This window comes from Brachyhypopomus gauderio, chromosome 5 (genome assembly GCF_052324685.1).
Source record: "Brachyhypopomus gauderio isolate BG-103 chromosome 5, BGAUD_0.2, whole genome shotgun sequence".
Lineage (NCBI taxonomy): Eukaryota > Metazoa > Chordata > Actinopteri > Gymnotiformes > Hypopomidae > Brachyhypopomus > Brachyhypopomus gauderio.
Window position 1 is genome coordinate 31935474 of NC_135215.1, and position 16142 is coordinate 31951615.

The 16142-nt window shown below is 46.8% G+C and overlaps 1 protein-coding gene across 4 annotated transcripts in view; it reads left to right on the forward strand.

The window, feature by feature from the left end:
• The window catches only part of srpk2 (SRSF protein kinase 2), a 54881-nt gene that overhangs the window by 9994 nt on the left and 28745 nt on the right, over window positions 1-16142 (forward strand). The window contains exon 1 of one of the 4 annotated variants that reach the window (XM_077007135.1): window positions 9417-10157. The exons of the other annotated variants lie outside the window; for them this stretch is intronic. Within the exon in view, the coding sequence (XP_076863250.1) occupies window positions 10120-10157 (38 nt within the window). The 5' untranslated portion in view covers window positions 9417-10119. Of the gene's footprint in view, window positions 1-9416; window positions 10158-16142 lie in introns of those variants that run through there. 4 annotated transcript variants of the gene reach the window in all.

A 16142-nucleotide genomic window follows, 5' to 3' on the forward strand; every position in this document is an offset into this window, starting at 1 on the left:
GTTCTGTGAACACCAATATCACGGGTTCAATTACTACCTTTTGGATGAAGAATGTGTAAGTGGAGGCAACCAACTACTGCAGCCAAGAGGGGGCGCACCTGAGCCCAGTTCTGTAGGTCTATCAGCCTCCAGACTTTAGTTTCAGTGATAACCTAGTAAACGTGACTAGATTATCTGGCTAGGTTATGATTAACTGGCAAAGGCATGGACGTAATTTTGATTTCAAAAGTGGGGGGGACATGGATTTGTTGCTATTTAAATATTTGATTTTAACCGTAAAAACTGGGGGGGACCGGCTTTTGAAAAAGTGGGGGGGGGGGACATGTCCCCCCCGTCCCCCCCCCAAAATGACGTCCGTGGGCGAAGGTAATGATTAAAGACTTGTGTGCCTTAAGCTGAATTTAATGCTAGGAGAGCTAAAAGATGAAAAAAAAAGCAATTATTCAAACAATCAGTTAGATTCTCGTCAGGTCATGAGTCAGAAAAGCAAAATCCACTTTCAGAAATACTGAAATACTGTCATAGATGCAATTTGAATTTGAGTTGCCATCTCTGGGACTGATATTTTATACTAATGTTCTCGCACTATTGATAAAATAACATTCTGGGGCAGTCATGGCCTGGTGACCTGAGGCCATGACTGAGGTGCCCTTGAGCAAGGCACCTAACCCCAACTGCTCCCCAGGTGCCGGGCTAGGGCTGCCCACCGCTCTGGGCACGTGTGATCCACAGCCCCCTAGTAATCACTAATGTGTGTGTGTGTGTGTGTGTGTGTGTGTGTGTGTGTGTGTGTGTGTGTTCTAACTGCACAGATGGGTAAAAAGCGGAGGACAAATTTCGATTGCGTGTCTGTGTGTTGAGTTTGCTTTTTTTATTTGAAAGTGGACAGTGTACATTTGAATAAGTTTTAAAGTAAGGTGGTCTACCTGGCTGTCAATTTATGGAGGTAGTGAGTGGAAAAGATAAGAAAAACATGTCACTAATCATCTGTAAAACATGTTTTGGTATTAAAAATCACCAGTGAGTAAAATGGTCAAAGTCAGTCATTGTTTTTGTTAACAGATCGCTAAGTTCTTGGAAAACTGGTTGATGTCTAAGTTGAACTAACGTGGATCCTATGCTTAATAGCAAGATATTTAAAAGTGTTATATTCCCCAAAACATTGTGTAAGTTATATTTTGCTGCAAAAAAGTTACCACTTCCCCACCATTTTCATTAACCCTTGGAATACTGACTGAACACTGACACTGAACACAATTTTGAGGTGATTCAAATTTGTGTTGATGTCACTGATAAACCAGGTTTCAGTAAGAAAAAATATATACAACTCGGTCTCCAAATATATGCCCTATTGTGAAGGCGTTGTTAGCTAACGAGAATTAAGAACTGCAGCATTTAACACATGTATAATTGTTAGATCTAACAGGACAATAATTAGTGCTCTTGTGGATCTTATGACCATAAGCCTCCAGCTTTTGAATGGAATTGTAGACTGTTTGGTCAGTCTCCTCGCTCCCTGGGAGCTGGTGGTGTTCATGCTGGTCCATGGTGTGGAGTATGTTTGAGAAAAGCAACCGGGAAACGGGTGGCTTGGGGTTTGCTCCCAAAAGGTATTGTCTCTGAAATTCACTTTGCAATGAGCACATTTGGAGGAGAACCGGAGGAGAAGCAGCCCGTTGATAGATGATTAAAGTGCTCTGTACCCCGTCTGAAAGTTGGGATGAATACATTTGAATAGATTGAGGAGGTGTTTAAAGACCGACATGCACAATAACTCTTTCTGTAGAGAGACCATTCTGTAATGCATTTGGGATTTCCTGCAGGATGTCACAGACAGCTCCATGTTGGAAGCAGAGAGTTTTATGGAGTCCTCAGATCCCTAATGGTAGAGTTCCCGATCTACAGAGTACTCGGTTCAGGTAAAGCCATTATATCTCCATGATGCTCATCATTGTTAGTGAGGTGCTAGGTGGCTGTCGGTTGTTTACCTTGTGTGTGCTTTGGCATGCACAGGTCAGTTTTGCTTCTCTGCCTTTCCCTCAGGCAAAGATGGCTGTGCCCTGAGGTTTGGCAGCACTGTACAACAGTGTTTCAATCAGTTTCTTTAAGGACCACATTCCTAATAGAGGAGTTAACACCATGCAAATAGGTTTTTCCTCATTCTGAACAAAGCTCCTTGTTGCTGTCTTATTAGTTACTCTTGTTGCTGTCTTATTAGTTACTGTTGAGGGCAATTAAGCTGATGGGGTAATTGTGATGAGGGGCATTTTGCTGTTGTTGGATAATTTAGTTGTGTGGGTTCTTGTGAGGACAATAGAGTCCTTTCTCTTGGACGCTCCAACTGGCCATCCTCTGTTTTGTCGTCCATGCTAAGTGGACCAGCAGCATAATATCCGGCTGCAGTTTGCTTAACTGTGTACCACCTGCTTACCAGAACAATTCCTGACATCCTTTGCTGACCCTCTTCATTGACAAGTTGTTTACATGCAAAGACTCCCTTTTCACTGGATGTCTTTCCTCAAACGAACCGTTCGCGGTATTCTCTCAACACCATTGCATGAGCTTCTGAAATACTGGGACAGCTAGTCTAGCACTGATGACAATGCCTTGTTCAAATTTATTCAGACTGCTCAATTCTCCCGTTCTATTCGGATTTTGACTGAAACGGGTCGAAGGAAAACGATCTCATCTGATTTTATGCTTCACTTTGGGGCAGCTAATTTCCATACAGGGAAACTCCAATTGTGAAAGGTCAAGTGTCATTAATAAAGTGGACATGCAGTATATTTTTACAGTCCATACCATCTGTTTTTAAAAGAGGCGGAGTCCATTTGAGCAGACCTGTGCTAGCTAGAAACGTAGCTTGGTAGCTATCCTAGCACACAAAGTGGTTAGCAGTAAAGATGGCTTGTGATTTGCAATGTTCAAGAAAGAATATTTTCACTAATGTTTGCTAATAGTGTTGGAGATAATTTAGGTTAGCTAACATTCAAACTAATAGCCAACAGCCTGTATTGTGGAATGTTTGAGATAAGGTAAATGCTATAGAGCTTTAGGCTACTGTAATTAATATGGTGTGTTCTGCTTCATCCACTGTGAAAAAATTGTTTTGCTGGTATTAGCAAGTCAACATGGAGATCTATTAGTTAGCTGGCTATGCAACATTAGGGTGACCAAACGTCCGTATTTCACGTCCTGTCCCGGGCGTCCCGGGATATTTTTTAAAACTGTGGAAATGTCCTGGTTTTTAAATAGGCCCTTTTCACAACAAAGCGGAAATACGTCACCGCCGGGTAAAACAAGTTCCGGTACTCGCAGAAGATAGTTGTTGTCAATTCACCTCAGCATGGAGCATGTGTTTACTTCATCCCTGTCGTCGCTGCCGAGACTGAATTTTAAATACGTTTCCAGTATCGTTGGAGAACATTCAACAACGAACGGTTCCAAGTTAAATAGAGGCTACAAATTGTTTGTAGAATAATTTATTCACTTATACCAGGGTAAGCTAACACCAGCTAGCACTAGCTAGGTAACTAACTATTATTTAAGGTATAGCTAGTTCCATTAGTCATCCTACGGAGTGTCTATATTATTATGATATATATTATAATATTACATATGATACTGACAGCTTTAGTTAACAATATCTAGCTAGGTTAAGCTGGACGTACACTGTGCGATTTTTGGCCCATTTTCAGCCGATTTTTCACTCGTGCGACTATTTTTGCGATCGGGCTGAGTTTCGGCTCAATCGTGTGTCGTGCATCGTATAGTTTACACAGGTAAACGAGGAGCGATTCACACCTCACGACCAACTCCCTATCAGAAATCGCAGCGTCGCAAGAATATCAAACATGTTTGAAATTCAAATCGCTCCTCGTGAGAGTATCACACTGTTGAAGCAGCTCCACGAGCCGACTCTCCCTGCGATTTAGTCGTACAGTTTGAGCTGGAGCTGAGTACACGATTTAAAATATTGTACAGTGTACGCCCAGCTTTAGCAAGCCAAGGGATGTCAGCTATTGATTGTTTGGTTTACATCAGTATCAATAAAGTTCATGACACACACCAAGTTATTACGTGTTATTGTTTATTCAGTGTCCAATATAGTCGACAGCAAAGTGATGGTCAGAGCTGGATGCTACCGAGCAGAGCTGGATGCTAGCGGATCACAACTAGTTTCAGAGCCGTTTCAGTGGAACAGTTGCTGTCCGCATTTGAAAGAGCAAACTCGACTAGTAGATGTTCGTGGTGTACTGCCAACCGAGAGCTTGCTCTTTTCTAGCTAGATGCTATCGGATCACGGCTAGAAGCTAGCGGATCGGGGCTAGAAGCTAGCGGATCGGGGCTAGAAGCTAGCGGATCGGGGCTAGAAGCTAGTGGAGCACGGCTAGAAGCTAGCGGAGCACGGCTAGAAGCTATCGGATCGGGGCTAGAAGCTATCGGATCGGGGCTAGAAGCTAGCGGATCGGGGCTAGAAGCTATCGGAGCACGGCTAGAAGCTAGCGGAGCACGGCTAGAAGCTAGCGGAGCACGGCTAGAAGCTAGCGGAGCGGGGCTAGAAGCTATCGGATCGGGGCTAGAAGCTATCGGATCGGGGCTAGAAGCTATCGGATCGGGGCTAGAAGCTATCGGATCGGGGCTAGAAGCTATCGGATCGGGGCTAGAAGCTAGCGAACCGGGGCTAGAAGCTAGCGAACCGGGGCTAGAAGCTAGCGGATCACGGCTAGAAGCTAGCGAACCGGGGCTAGAAGCTAGCGAACCGGGGCTAGAAGCTAGCGAACCGGGGCTAGAAGCTAGCGAACCGGGGCTAGAAGCTATCGGATCACGGCTAGAAGCTAGCGAACCGGGGCTAGAAGCTATCGGACCGGAGCTAGAAGCTAGCGAACCGGGGCTAGATGCTAGCGGGGTAACAGCTAGATGCTAGTGGACGTACGTGTACTCCCAGCCGAGAGCTTGATCTTTCAAACGCGGACAGCAACTGTTCCACTGAAACCGGCTGGGAACAGTAACAGTACTGGGAACAGTAACAGTACCGGGGACAGTAACAGTACTGGGAACAGTAACAGGGAACAGCACCAACTTTTAGCCGCGAGCTTCCTGCTATGTAGTCTGCAGCAGTGAAATGCTGGCTACACACAAAGATGCTCCGTATCACAAAGTTTTCCCCTTCATCCCTCCTAATTGCACAAACCCATTTTCTTTTCTGCTCGTCGTCAGCCGGAAAACCGTAGAAACTGAGATACGACTGGTTTTGCTTCGAGATCGAGCACCCTGGTGCACTGCAAAAGTTCTTGTTATTGGACTTTGCCATTGTTTAATGTGTAACGGAAGTAACTTTACCCTGCAACGAGAGCTTCCGGAAGAAAAAATGCGGAAGTGTGAAAAGGGCCTATTACGTTAATCGGGCCATTAATTCTACAGGCACTAGGACCCTGAGCACGGCGCTGTATGACACGGAATCCCTGAGCCTCATCATACTGAACTGGCGGAGAAACAACTTACGTTCGCCACCCCATTACCCCTGGTTCCTGCTACATGGTCATGTCTCCTCAGCTCCCTCGGGTTGGACATTACACATTTATGGATTTATGTTTTTGTTTTATGTCAACCATGTATGTTGTTTCCACTTGGTCTCCCTCATGTTGTCACAACCCCTCATTGTTCCTCTCATGGGTTCCACCTGCTAGTTGCCCTCCTTTTACACCTGACTTACCTGCAAACAAACCTGATGTAGCTGCAGACACACCTGACTTACCTGCAGACACACCTGACGTAGCCACAGACGGGGTGTCCAGGTGTCTGAGCTCGACTGGCCCTCAGTGTTACGTACATTAGGCTGCAAGTGCCTAATGTTCCTCACCCCAAAATGTAATCCAAACCCTCACCCTAATCCTAACCCCAACATTAACCTCATCACAAAACCTAATCCTAATCCTCACTATGCCCTAATCCTGACCCTAATCAAAGTCCAGTTAAAATCCAGTTATAGAACGTTGTCTATAAGAGCTTGTTGAGTGTGCTAAGATGGTGTGCATTATGTCTGTTCCATGTTCAGTGACTTCTCAGATTAATATCTACAGATATGAACTTGGACTCTCCAAATAAAGTGAAAAACAACTGAATGAATCTTATTTACAGTTCATTCAGAAGCATCTCTCCTGCTACATCATTGATAAGTTACTGAGAGTCCGTTGGGTGTTATTTAATCTAAAAAGAACAACTCAAAACAAAGGTTCACTAAACAAATATATGATTATGAATCACAGTTTACATATGTGCAATGATTATACCAAACTACATTGTGCTTTGATGAGAACATTTTGTAAGGAAATGCAGTGCCTAGAGTGGCCAGCAGATGTCACAGTCTATTCCTTTCTTGACGTATGAGTATTGACTTACAACACCAGTGGATTGTGGTGTGTTTGTGAGTGTGTGCAGTTGTGTGTGCCTTTTTTCTTTAACAAAACTTTCATAAAATTCTCATTCTCATGTAAAACCTAATACAGTATCACCAGATGATATAACCCTAATGCATAATCACCGGACGATTAGATTCTGTAAACATTTGTAATATTTTTGTACATTTTATATTCCCAAATGAATATTTTATTGTTTACCATTTATATACATAAACACCTTCTTGTTTCCTAATTTGCAAAACTATTAGAAAAGAAATCTAGAGAGTTAGGGCCTGCCGATCAGTTTCTTCCATTTTATAGAGCACTAAAGACCATTAAAGATGCTCCGATGCAGAAAGGTTTAGCTGCAGCTGTAGAGGCTGTAATTGGTTAGAGATTGATGTTTCCTGGTGGCGGTAGGTGTCTGAATTTAAAAGGGGGGGATGGAGAGAGAGAGAGACATGAGCAGAATTGATGACCATTGACTCTTGTAGATGACTCAGGCCTATTTAGATGGACCACAAAGAAGCATCTGGATGACCAGGTCAAAGATCACACAGACACACACAGATACATACATACACACACACCCACACACACACACACACACACACACACACACACACTGCAAGAGAGAATGGATAGACAGTAAGCAAGGTGATCATTGCACTATATACCACCAAACAATGTAGTGTGTGTGTGTGTGTGTGTGTGTGTGTGTGTGTGTGTGTGTGTGTGTGTGTGTGTGTGTGTGTGGGCGTGCGTGTGTGTGAGAGAGAGAATGTACAAGTGTGAGTGTGTAAACAGTTTTATCCACGCTAAAAACCTCAGAAAAATCACCAACAGTCTGGTCTGAACATGCCATGGAGAGGTTGATTCTGTAAAAGGTGCTAAATCGCAAACAGCTCATCTGCTCACTCCAGCGTCTCTGTCTGCCTGTCTGTCTGTCTGTCTGTCTGTCTGACAGAGGTCCCTGTCTCTCCATCTCTTTTCACTTTTCTCTAACCCCATGTCTCTGTCTTTTTCAGTGTCTGTCCCTCTCACTTATTCTGTCTTTTCCCTAATCCTTGGCGTTTAAAAAAAGGTGACAGAACAGCATAAATGTCTCCTAGATCTATATTTCTCACACCCACACACACAGATACACACACACATAGCAGTCTGTACTGTGGTGGCTCGAGAACCCCACGCTTTGTGTCACGTAGCAAACCATATACTGGAATAAACCGGCTCCATCTCTATAGCAACTGTCTGATCTGTGATTAGCTAAGAAACAAGTGCACATGAAAAACTAAGACCAGAGAAACTCCCACGCCCACTCTGGCTCCAGCACTTGTGCTGAAGGAACAGGAGAAGGAGGAGAAGGCCCACACCACCTGCCTTTTCCTCTGTCTTTTCTCCATTTTGATATTTTTGGAGTACAAATTAAGGCTGTTTGAAGCTATCTTTACACGGCCTACTTCCACTGATGGAGAGAGACGGTAAGAGGAGGTGAAGCAGGGTGTAGACTGCGTGTCTTCTCGCCTGCAACTTCACCGCTCACACACACACACACATACACGCGCACACACACACACACACGCACACACACAAATGCACACAGATGCACACATGCACACACTAATGCGCATACACACACAGAAATGCGCATGCCCACAAACACACACACACACACACACTGAGGGGAACCTTCTTTGTACAGCAGTATCAAGGTCATCACTACTGTTCACAGTAGCCCACATTAAATATCACCCTGTCTCTTTTTCCCTCTCTTTCTCACTCTGTAGGACCTAAAATATCATGCTAGTATATGCGTCTAGAGAATGTGATTTTAACTTGGAAAGCAGTTATGCAAGATTCTGTTCCTGTTTTACCTGTAGGCAAGATCGGAGAGGCTAGTTCACAAGGCTAGTTCACAAGGCTAGTTCACAAGGGTAGTTCACAAGGCTAGTTCACAAGGCTAGTTCACAAGGGTAATTCACAAGGCTAGTTCACAAGGGTAATTCACAAGGCTAGTTCACAAGGGTAATTCACAAGGCTAGTTCACAAGGCTAGTTCACAAGGCTAGTTCACAAGGGTAATTCACAAGGGTAGTTCACAAGGCTAGTTCACAAGGCTAGTTCACAAGGGTAATTCACAAGGCTAGTTCACAAGGGTAATTCACAAGGCTAGTTCACAAGGCTAGTTCACAAGGCTAGTTCACAAGGGTAATTCACAAGGGTAGTTCACAAGGCTAGTTCACAAGGCTAGTTCACAAGGGTAATTCACAAGGCTAGTTCACAAGGGTAATTCACAAGGCTAGTTCACAAGGGTAATTCACAAGGCTAGTTCACAAGGCTAGTTCACAAGGCTAGTTCACAAGGCTAGTTCACAAGGGTAATTCACAAGGGTAGTTCACAAGGGTAGTTCCAGTAGCCTCAACACAACCTCACTTCTCATATTAGGAACATAAGGTCTGATTGAGGGGGGGGGGGAGATCATTAGAAGGGCAGTATCAGACAAACCTGTGATTACAACACATTTCAGAGCTTTGCATCTCTCTCATTCTCTCTCTCTCTCTCTCTTTCTCTCACTCTGTTTCTCTTATTCTCTCTCTATCTTTCTTTCTGTGTGTATTCCCCTCTCTCTCTCTCTCTCTCTCTCTCTCTCTCTCTCTCTCTCTCTCTCTCTCTCTCTGTTGCTTACTGTTGCTCTGTTGCGCTCATACAGAAACAGACCCACCTGCAGGAGGGGGGAGATGCAGAGAACAGATATGGAGAGAATACTGAGAAGAGGCCAACAGCTACAGCAGCAGAGACAACAGCTGTAAAATGGAGGGGCAGGAAAAGAGAGAGAGAGAGAGAGAGAGAGAGAGAGAGAGAGAGAGCCTTCAGAGGGATGGGAGGGAGAACGAGACAGAGGGGTAAAGCATGTAAGTGCCATGTTGGCACAAGGTACAGAATGTTGTAATAGAATAGAGGGATGGGGGGAAAAGGAGAGGGAGGCATGGGCAAACCAGTGGGGGGGTGAGAAAGAGCCAGCGAAGGAGTGGTGAGGGCAATTTTCCCCTCCTCCTCTTCACAGCACCCCCCGCACCTCCTCAGGCAGTGGTTTGGCCCGCTGCGCTCACAGTTCTGTTGTTGTGCAGAGCTGCAGAAGGGCCGGCTGAGCCAACCACTGCGCTGAGAGAGAGAGAGAGAGAGAGAGAGAGAGAGACGGGGAGAGAGGGAGAGTGTGTGTGTGAGTGTGAGCGGCAGGCAGACAGCGTGAGGGAGCTCTGCTGTTCATTTCATCATCGTCCAGGAAACGGCAGCAACAGAGGGCGAGGGAAGATGTGTGAATAGAGGGAAGAAAAACGAGTCTGAAAACGAGTGAAAAGAGGGACTGAGGAAAGGAAGGAAGGAGGGAAGGAGGGAGGAGAGGGGTGAGGAGGGGCTCTTCACGCCGTCCGAGTCAGCTCACACGCAGCAAGATCAAGATTTCTCTCCGCCTCCGTTCCTTTTTTTGTATCCCAGCTCTCTTCTTTCATTTGCCCTCCATCCTTTCTTTTTCTCAGAGGAAGAGGGGAGAGGAGGAGGCTGAAACCCCCTCCCCCCCCCCTCCTCCCCTCCCGGTTGAGACGTTCTGCACAGAAAGGAGACGCTGAGGACAGATTCAGACAGAGAGCGAGCGAGCGTTTTATTTGTTCCTTGTCGTCTCGGTCGTTCCTTTGGGAGCAAGCGGCTCGAAGCTTCCGCTCATGTCCTTCAACTCAGAACAATCCTCGTCCCTGGAAAGGTAACGCACCTCCCGCTATTGTGATTACCAGCCTCGCACCCCCAGGTTTCCGTTTACCTGCCCCCTGTCCTCAATTCCTCGTACCTCTCCATCTTTCTGTCTCCGTATCTTCCTCCATCTCTCTCTCTCCCTCTCTCTCTCTCTCTCTCTCTCTCTCTCTCTCTCTCTCTCTCTCGGCTGCTCTCTCCCTGTCTGTCGGTATCTGTTCTATGAAGGCTGCTGTCCTTTATTGTCTGGGTTTGCCTTAGCAGCTTAGTCTGAAGGAAAATGTGTGCGTATGTACTGTCCTCATACACACACACACCACACACACACACACACACACACACACACACACACACCCAAATGGAGGATGTTTTTTCTGTGACATTCCGTATTAGCCTTGAAGCTTGCAAAGGCATGGCATAAAGGCAGAGCATATGTACCACGAGGCAATGTGACAAAGCTTTAACATCAGCGCACGGTCACAGTGACGCGCTGGGTCCATCTTCTTATCTCACACACAAGCAGCAAAGCAAGAGATGCATCACAATATCTGATATCGGACAGTCCCAGGCCTGTAGATGTAGGCTGATACTGGAGAGATCCTCATGATTTACAGAGCAGTAATACACGTCTTATTGTGCACTTTTAAATGCCACAATTTTAGAACACAGGTAATATTATTTCAAAATATTTGCATAAAGCAATGGAAAAATACATTATCACTTTTTTTTGTCAAATGTTAAAATATTATACAGCAGATACAGCAACAATGCATAGCAAGTAAAATTCTAGAGCATGGCGTAGCAGAATGTCTTAGCAATATCTGAACACTCAAACACTTGAGCACTCAAACATGGACATCAGTGTAGCCATACTGAGTAAACTCAAACACACCCGACAACAGTCAACATGGCCTGAATTAAGCACACATGCCAGTCTCCGTCATATAAACCAGTTCACTCAGTGTGACATATTCAAATACAACACAAAAGCAGCTGTCACATACAAAGAAGCAATCTATGCAGTTAAAGCACAATCTCAGTGTGGAGCTATTTCTAACCACAGTTCTGCGCTGTTTGTGTTATGGCCTGGTTGTTTCACTGTTGTATGTTGCTATAGCTTGTCGTGCACGCTGTGTATACAGTATATTTGGAGATCCAGTTTCCCATCCCAGCAGTGCAGGTGTAATGTTTATACACACTGACACTGGAAACGCACTGTGCCTGGGAGTGCACACCACAGTGTGCGCAGGTACGTTTCATGGGTGTTCAGCAGTCCCGTGTATATTTAGACGGTGGTGATGTCATCAGCGGCAGGTGAAGGCAGCCATGCTGTGTGACTCAGAGCCCTTGGAGGCGGAGCCAAGACGCTGCACGCATCACAGCACAACAGCAACTCCAGACTGGCACCCGAGAACCTCCGAGTGGCGGAGAGAGGGATGGATGCATAGATGGATGGAGAAATAGAGAGATGAACAGAGAGGTGGATGGATGAAGAGAGGTGTGGATGGAGAGATGGATGGATGGATGGAGAAGTAGAGAGGGATGGCTAGAGGGATGGATGTAGGGATGGATGGAAAAATAGATGTAGGACTGGATAGAGAGATAGAGGGGTGGATGGAGAGGACTAGTGGGATATATGGAGGGGTGGGTGGAGAGAGGCTGAATGGGGAGATAGAGAGGTGGATGGAGAGGTAGAGGATAGAGAGATGGATAGAGAGAAGGAGAGGGACGGATGTAGAGATGGACAGAGAGGTGGATGGGAGTATGGGCAGTTTGGCAGCTGGCCCATGATGTCCGAGGACTGTGCGCAGACAGACAGACAGACAGACAGCAGGCTTCCCTCTGGACACGACGCGCAAGATGAGATCAGAGGTGTGTGTGCTGTGAGTAGAGAGAACACATGCGATGAAAGAGCTTGTCTTTCAGGAAGGACACATTCAGCAATAGCTGTTGTCCAAATATCTCTGCCCACAACCACCAACTGTTTTGTGTCACCAAATTTAACAGAATAGAAAAGTATGGTGGGAAATATATTTCAATGACAAATGTTCTATTTGCTAATAAAAAAGATTTTTCCATTGTTAGCACCATGATCTACCGGCTGTACCAGGTCCGCTACAGAGCTGTTGGGAGCCCTGGGGATGTTTAAACTGAGGGATCTCTGTTGAAATTTTGGAGCTGTCTGTAGCGAGAAGCTTAGTGGAGACCAACAACACCTTCTTGAGTTCTTAGGAGAAGACTCAAGGTTTTCTATGCTGTAGAAACTATTTTCATTATGCTAGGCACATGGGACAGGACTGCTTCTTGCTCTGTGTCGCTGTTTGTGTAAGGGGGTAGGAGAGGAGGAGAGGAGGAGAGGAGGAGAGGGAGAGGAGGAGAGGGGGGAGAGGGGGAGAGGAGGAGAGGGGGAGAGGAGGAGAGGGGGAGAGGGGGAGAGGGGGAGAGGGAGAGGGGGAGAGGGAGGAGGAGAGGGGGAGAGGGGGAGAGGAGGAGAGGGGGAGAGGAGGAGAGGAGGAGAGGGGGAGAGGGGGAGAGGAGGAGAGGGGGAGAGGAGGAGAGGGGGAGAGGAGGAGAGGGGGAGAGGGGGAGAGGAGGAGAGGGGGAGAGGGGGAGAGGGGGAGAGGAGGAGAGGGGGAGAGGGGGAGAGGAGGAGAGGGGGAGAGGAGGAGAGGGGGAGAGGGGGAGAGGGGGAGAGGGGGAGAGGGGGAGAGGGGGAGAGGGGGAGAGTAGGGGGTTGTTGTAGGATCTTTGGAGCACAGCACCCAGAGATAGTAGATACTCGCAGTATGCAGCTAACATCCATAACGCCCCATCCAGAGCTGACGGACAGCTCTTCAGTGGGGGAAGAGTCATGGCTGGCATCAGATGGGCAGAAGCCGACCTCGTTATCACATTTAAAAAATGCTTAGCCTACAAGTGCGGCATTATGTGAGCCACAATACAGAGAGGAGATTTTTTTTTCAACCAGACCAAAAAGATCCCTACACTGTCTGTATGTGATAAAGTTTTGGATTACATTGAATTATGACATTTCTCACTGTCGTAACTATGGAGGCCTGAGGGTGGAGTCTCTCCTGCCCTGCCTGTCCTCATCATGTCTGTGCAGGACACCTGGTGTTCACGCACACATGGCTCCAGCAGCGTTGGGATGGCAGGGAGGGTGAAGATCCCTCTGGGGTCCATCTCTCCACCAGATGGATGTACATGCTCAAACGTTAATCATGTGACAGCTGAATGCAGCCTGTGCATGAGATTAATGCTATTATTATTGTAGTATTGAGTGTCATAGGGCTCTAGGATTATGATGATGGACTATCGCAGATTATTGTTGGAAGGTAATTGGATTATGGACAAACTCGGTAAACTGAAGATGATCTTTTAATGGTAATGCTATTAACCAGCATCCAGTACATCGTCGTTAAGAACACATTTTGCCTGATAGTGGTCGTACTTTGGTGAAGCTGACCTAACCCTTAAAGATATTTTGGTGGTCACTTAGTAGTCATGACAACTGTGGGCAAAAGGGAGGGGTCCTCTTTAGGAACGTTGAACCAAGACTGGCCCGGGGGGGACAGATCAGAATGGGATCAGTTCATAGTGGGATCGGTTCAGAGTGGGATCGGTTCAGAGTGGGATCAGATCAGAGTGGGATCAGATCAGAGTGGGATCGGTTCAGAGTGGGATCGGTTCAGAGTGGGATCGGTTCAGAATGAGATCGGTTCAGAGTGGGATCGGTTCAGAGTGGGATCGGTTCAGAGTGGGATCGGTACAGAATGGGATCGGTTCAGAATGAGATCGGTTCAGAGTGGGATCGGTTCAGAGTGGGATCGGTACAGAATGGGATCGGTTCAGAATGGGATCGGTTCAGAGTGGGATCGGTTCAGAGTGGGATCGGTTCAGAGTGGGATCGGTTCAGAGTGGGATCAGTTCAGAATGGGATCGGTTCAGAGTGGGATCGGTTCAGAGTGGGATCGGTTCAGAGTGGGATCAGTACAGAATGGGATCGGTTCAGAATGAGATCGGTTCAGAGTGGGATCGGTTCAGAGTGGGATCGGTTCAGAATGGGATCGGTTCAGAATGAGATCGGTTCAGAATGAGATCGGTTCAGAGTGGGATCGGTTCAGAGTGGGATCGGTTCAGAGTGGGATCAGATCAGAGTGAGATCGGTTCTGAGTGGGATCGGTTCTGAGTGGGATCGGTTCGGAGTGCCTTACGTCCAGTCAGCTGCAGAACAGGCTGATTATCTGGTGCTGGGAGAATTGAACAAGAATGTTGACTGAAGAGTCCTGGAGGAGATTTGGATCCTCTGAGCTAAAGGGGAAAAAAAACTCCAGCTGTCTTTAACGGCTGCTATGTCAACGTTTCAGTGTTTGAGAAGATGTCCTACAATTCCTAGACAGATTTGGCCGTGCATTGGGGTGTTTAATAATTTTATCCATAGATCCATGAATAGAACCATCTAGGATACGCTGCAGTGCGTCCCGCTGCAGTTACACTGGCGAGGCTCTTCTCTGATATCTGAGCAGGTGAGCTCTGTACCACTGGTGCAGTGAGATGAGGAACCAGCACCACGTGAATGACGTTGAAGCAGAAGTCAGAGCCGCACTGGACCAGATGGTGAGGCTCGTAAAGACGTGCACAAATGTGTGGTAATAAGACAAATCATCGGGTTTGATATGAGGTGCGTGTGTGTTGAGACAAAACAACTTTATTACAAACATGGCAAGATCTATGTATGTGTGTGTTGAGTCTCCAAGATATGATGTTTCTCTACAGATTATATGAAAGTTCCTCAGAGCGAATTGGGTGTGTGAGAACTAACCTTGCCTTCTTGTTTGCATGTGCCACATTGTGGTGGTTTTGATTTCCATGCTGTGCATGTGTGTTAGGCTGAGGCCTTTTGATGGGGCTATGATTTGCTGACACTGAGAGAGAAAGGGAAGGTAGAGAGAGAGAGAGAGAGAGAGACGGCCATACAGACACACAAACACCACACACACTCACATACACTCTCACACACACACACACACACACACACTCACACACACACTCTCTCTCTCTCTCTCACACACACACACACACACACACACACACACACACACTCATATAGTCACTCTCTCTCTCTCTCTCTCTCTCACACACACACACACACCACACACTCACATACTCTCTCTCTCTATCTCTCTCTCTCTCTCTCTCTCTCTCTCACACACACCACACACACACTCACATACTCTCTCTCTCACACACACACACACACTCTCACATACTCTCTCTCTCTCTCTCATACACACACACACACACACACACACACACACACACTCACATACTCTCTCTCTTTATGCTCTATAAATTAAGCAGCACCCATCCAAGCATGCTCAGGCCTTCCAGTGAAACCCGGTTAGTCCTCCTTCTGTCACTCTCCTCCGTTCCTCATCTCTCTGCTTCTTCTGTCCCTCCATCCCTTCACATCTTCCTAGTCTCATCCCTTCACCTCTTCACCATCTGTCCGTCTCTCTTGACTCCCTTCTGCCCGGCCTACAGCCGTGTCCCGGCCCATCACTCTGCGTCTGGGCTAATTTCTTGAGGAGCAGTGCTGCCCTTAATCGCGTGTACCAGCCATGGTCTCCGTCGTCCCTGACGAGGACGCTTGGTGGGCGCTGCCGTGACTCTGAGCCTCGAAGGCTCCGTCCAACTAAATGTCTCGTACAGAAGTGCACGTCCTTTTTTTTTTTTGCTAAACACTTGGGTCACGTCTCCGGTGCAAAGCTGTCAGTCACAGCAGTGTGGAGTAATATCGCTACGTGGTCCTTCTTCTCCCTGTTTTTGCCCTTTTAACCCTGAAACGCAGGCTGATTCAGTTACAGGTGGGAGGGATAAGTTAGCTGCTGCCTCCACGCAGGTGAGCCGTCTGGACAAGCAATCCAACCCCCCCCCCCCCCCGGCCGCGTATGGAATCTTCACCAGCCACACGATAATCCCCTGGGCTAGCTGACAC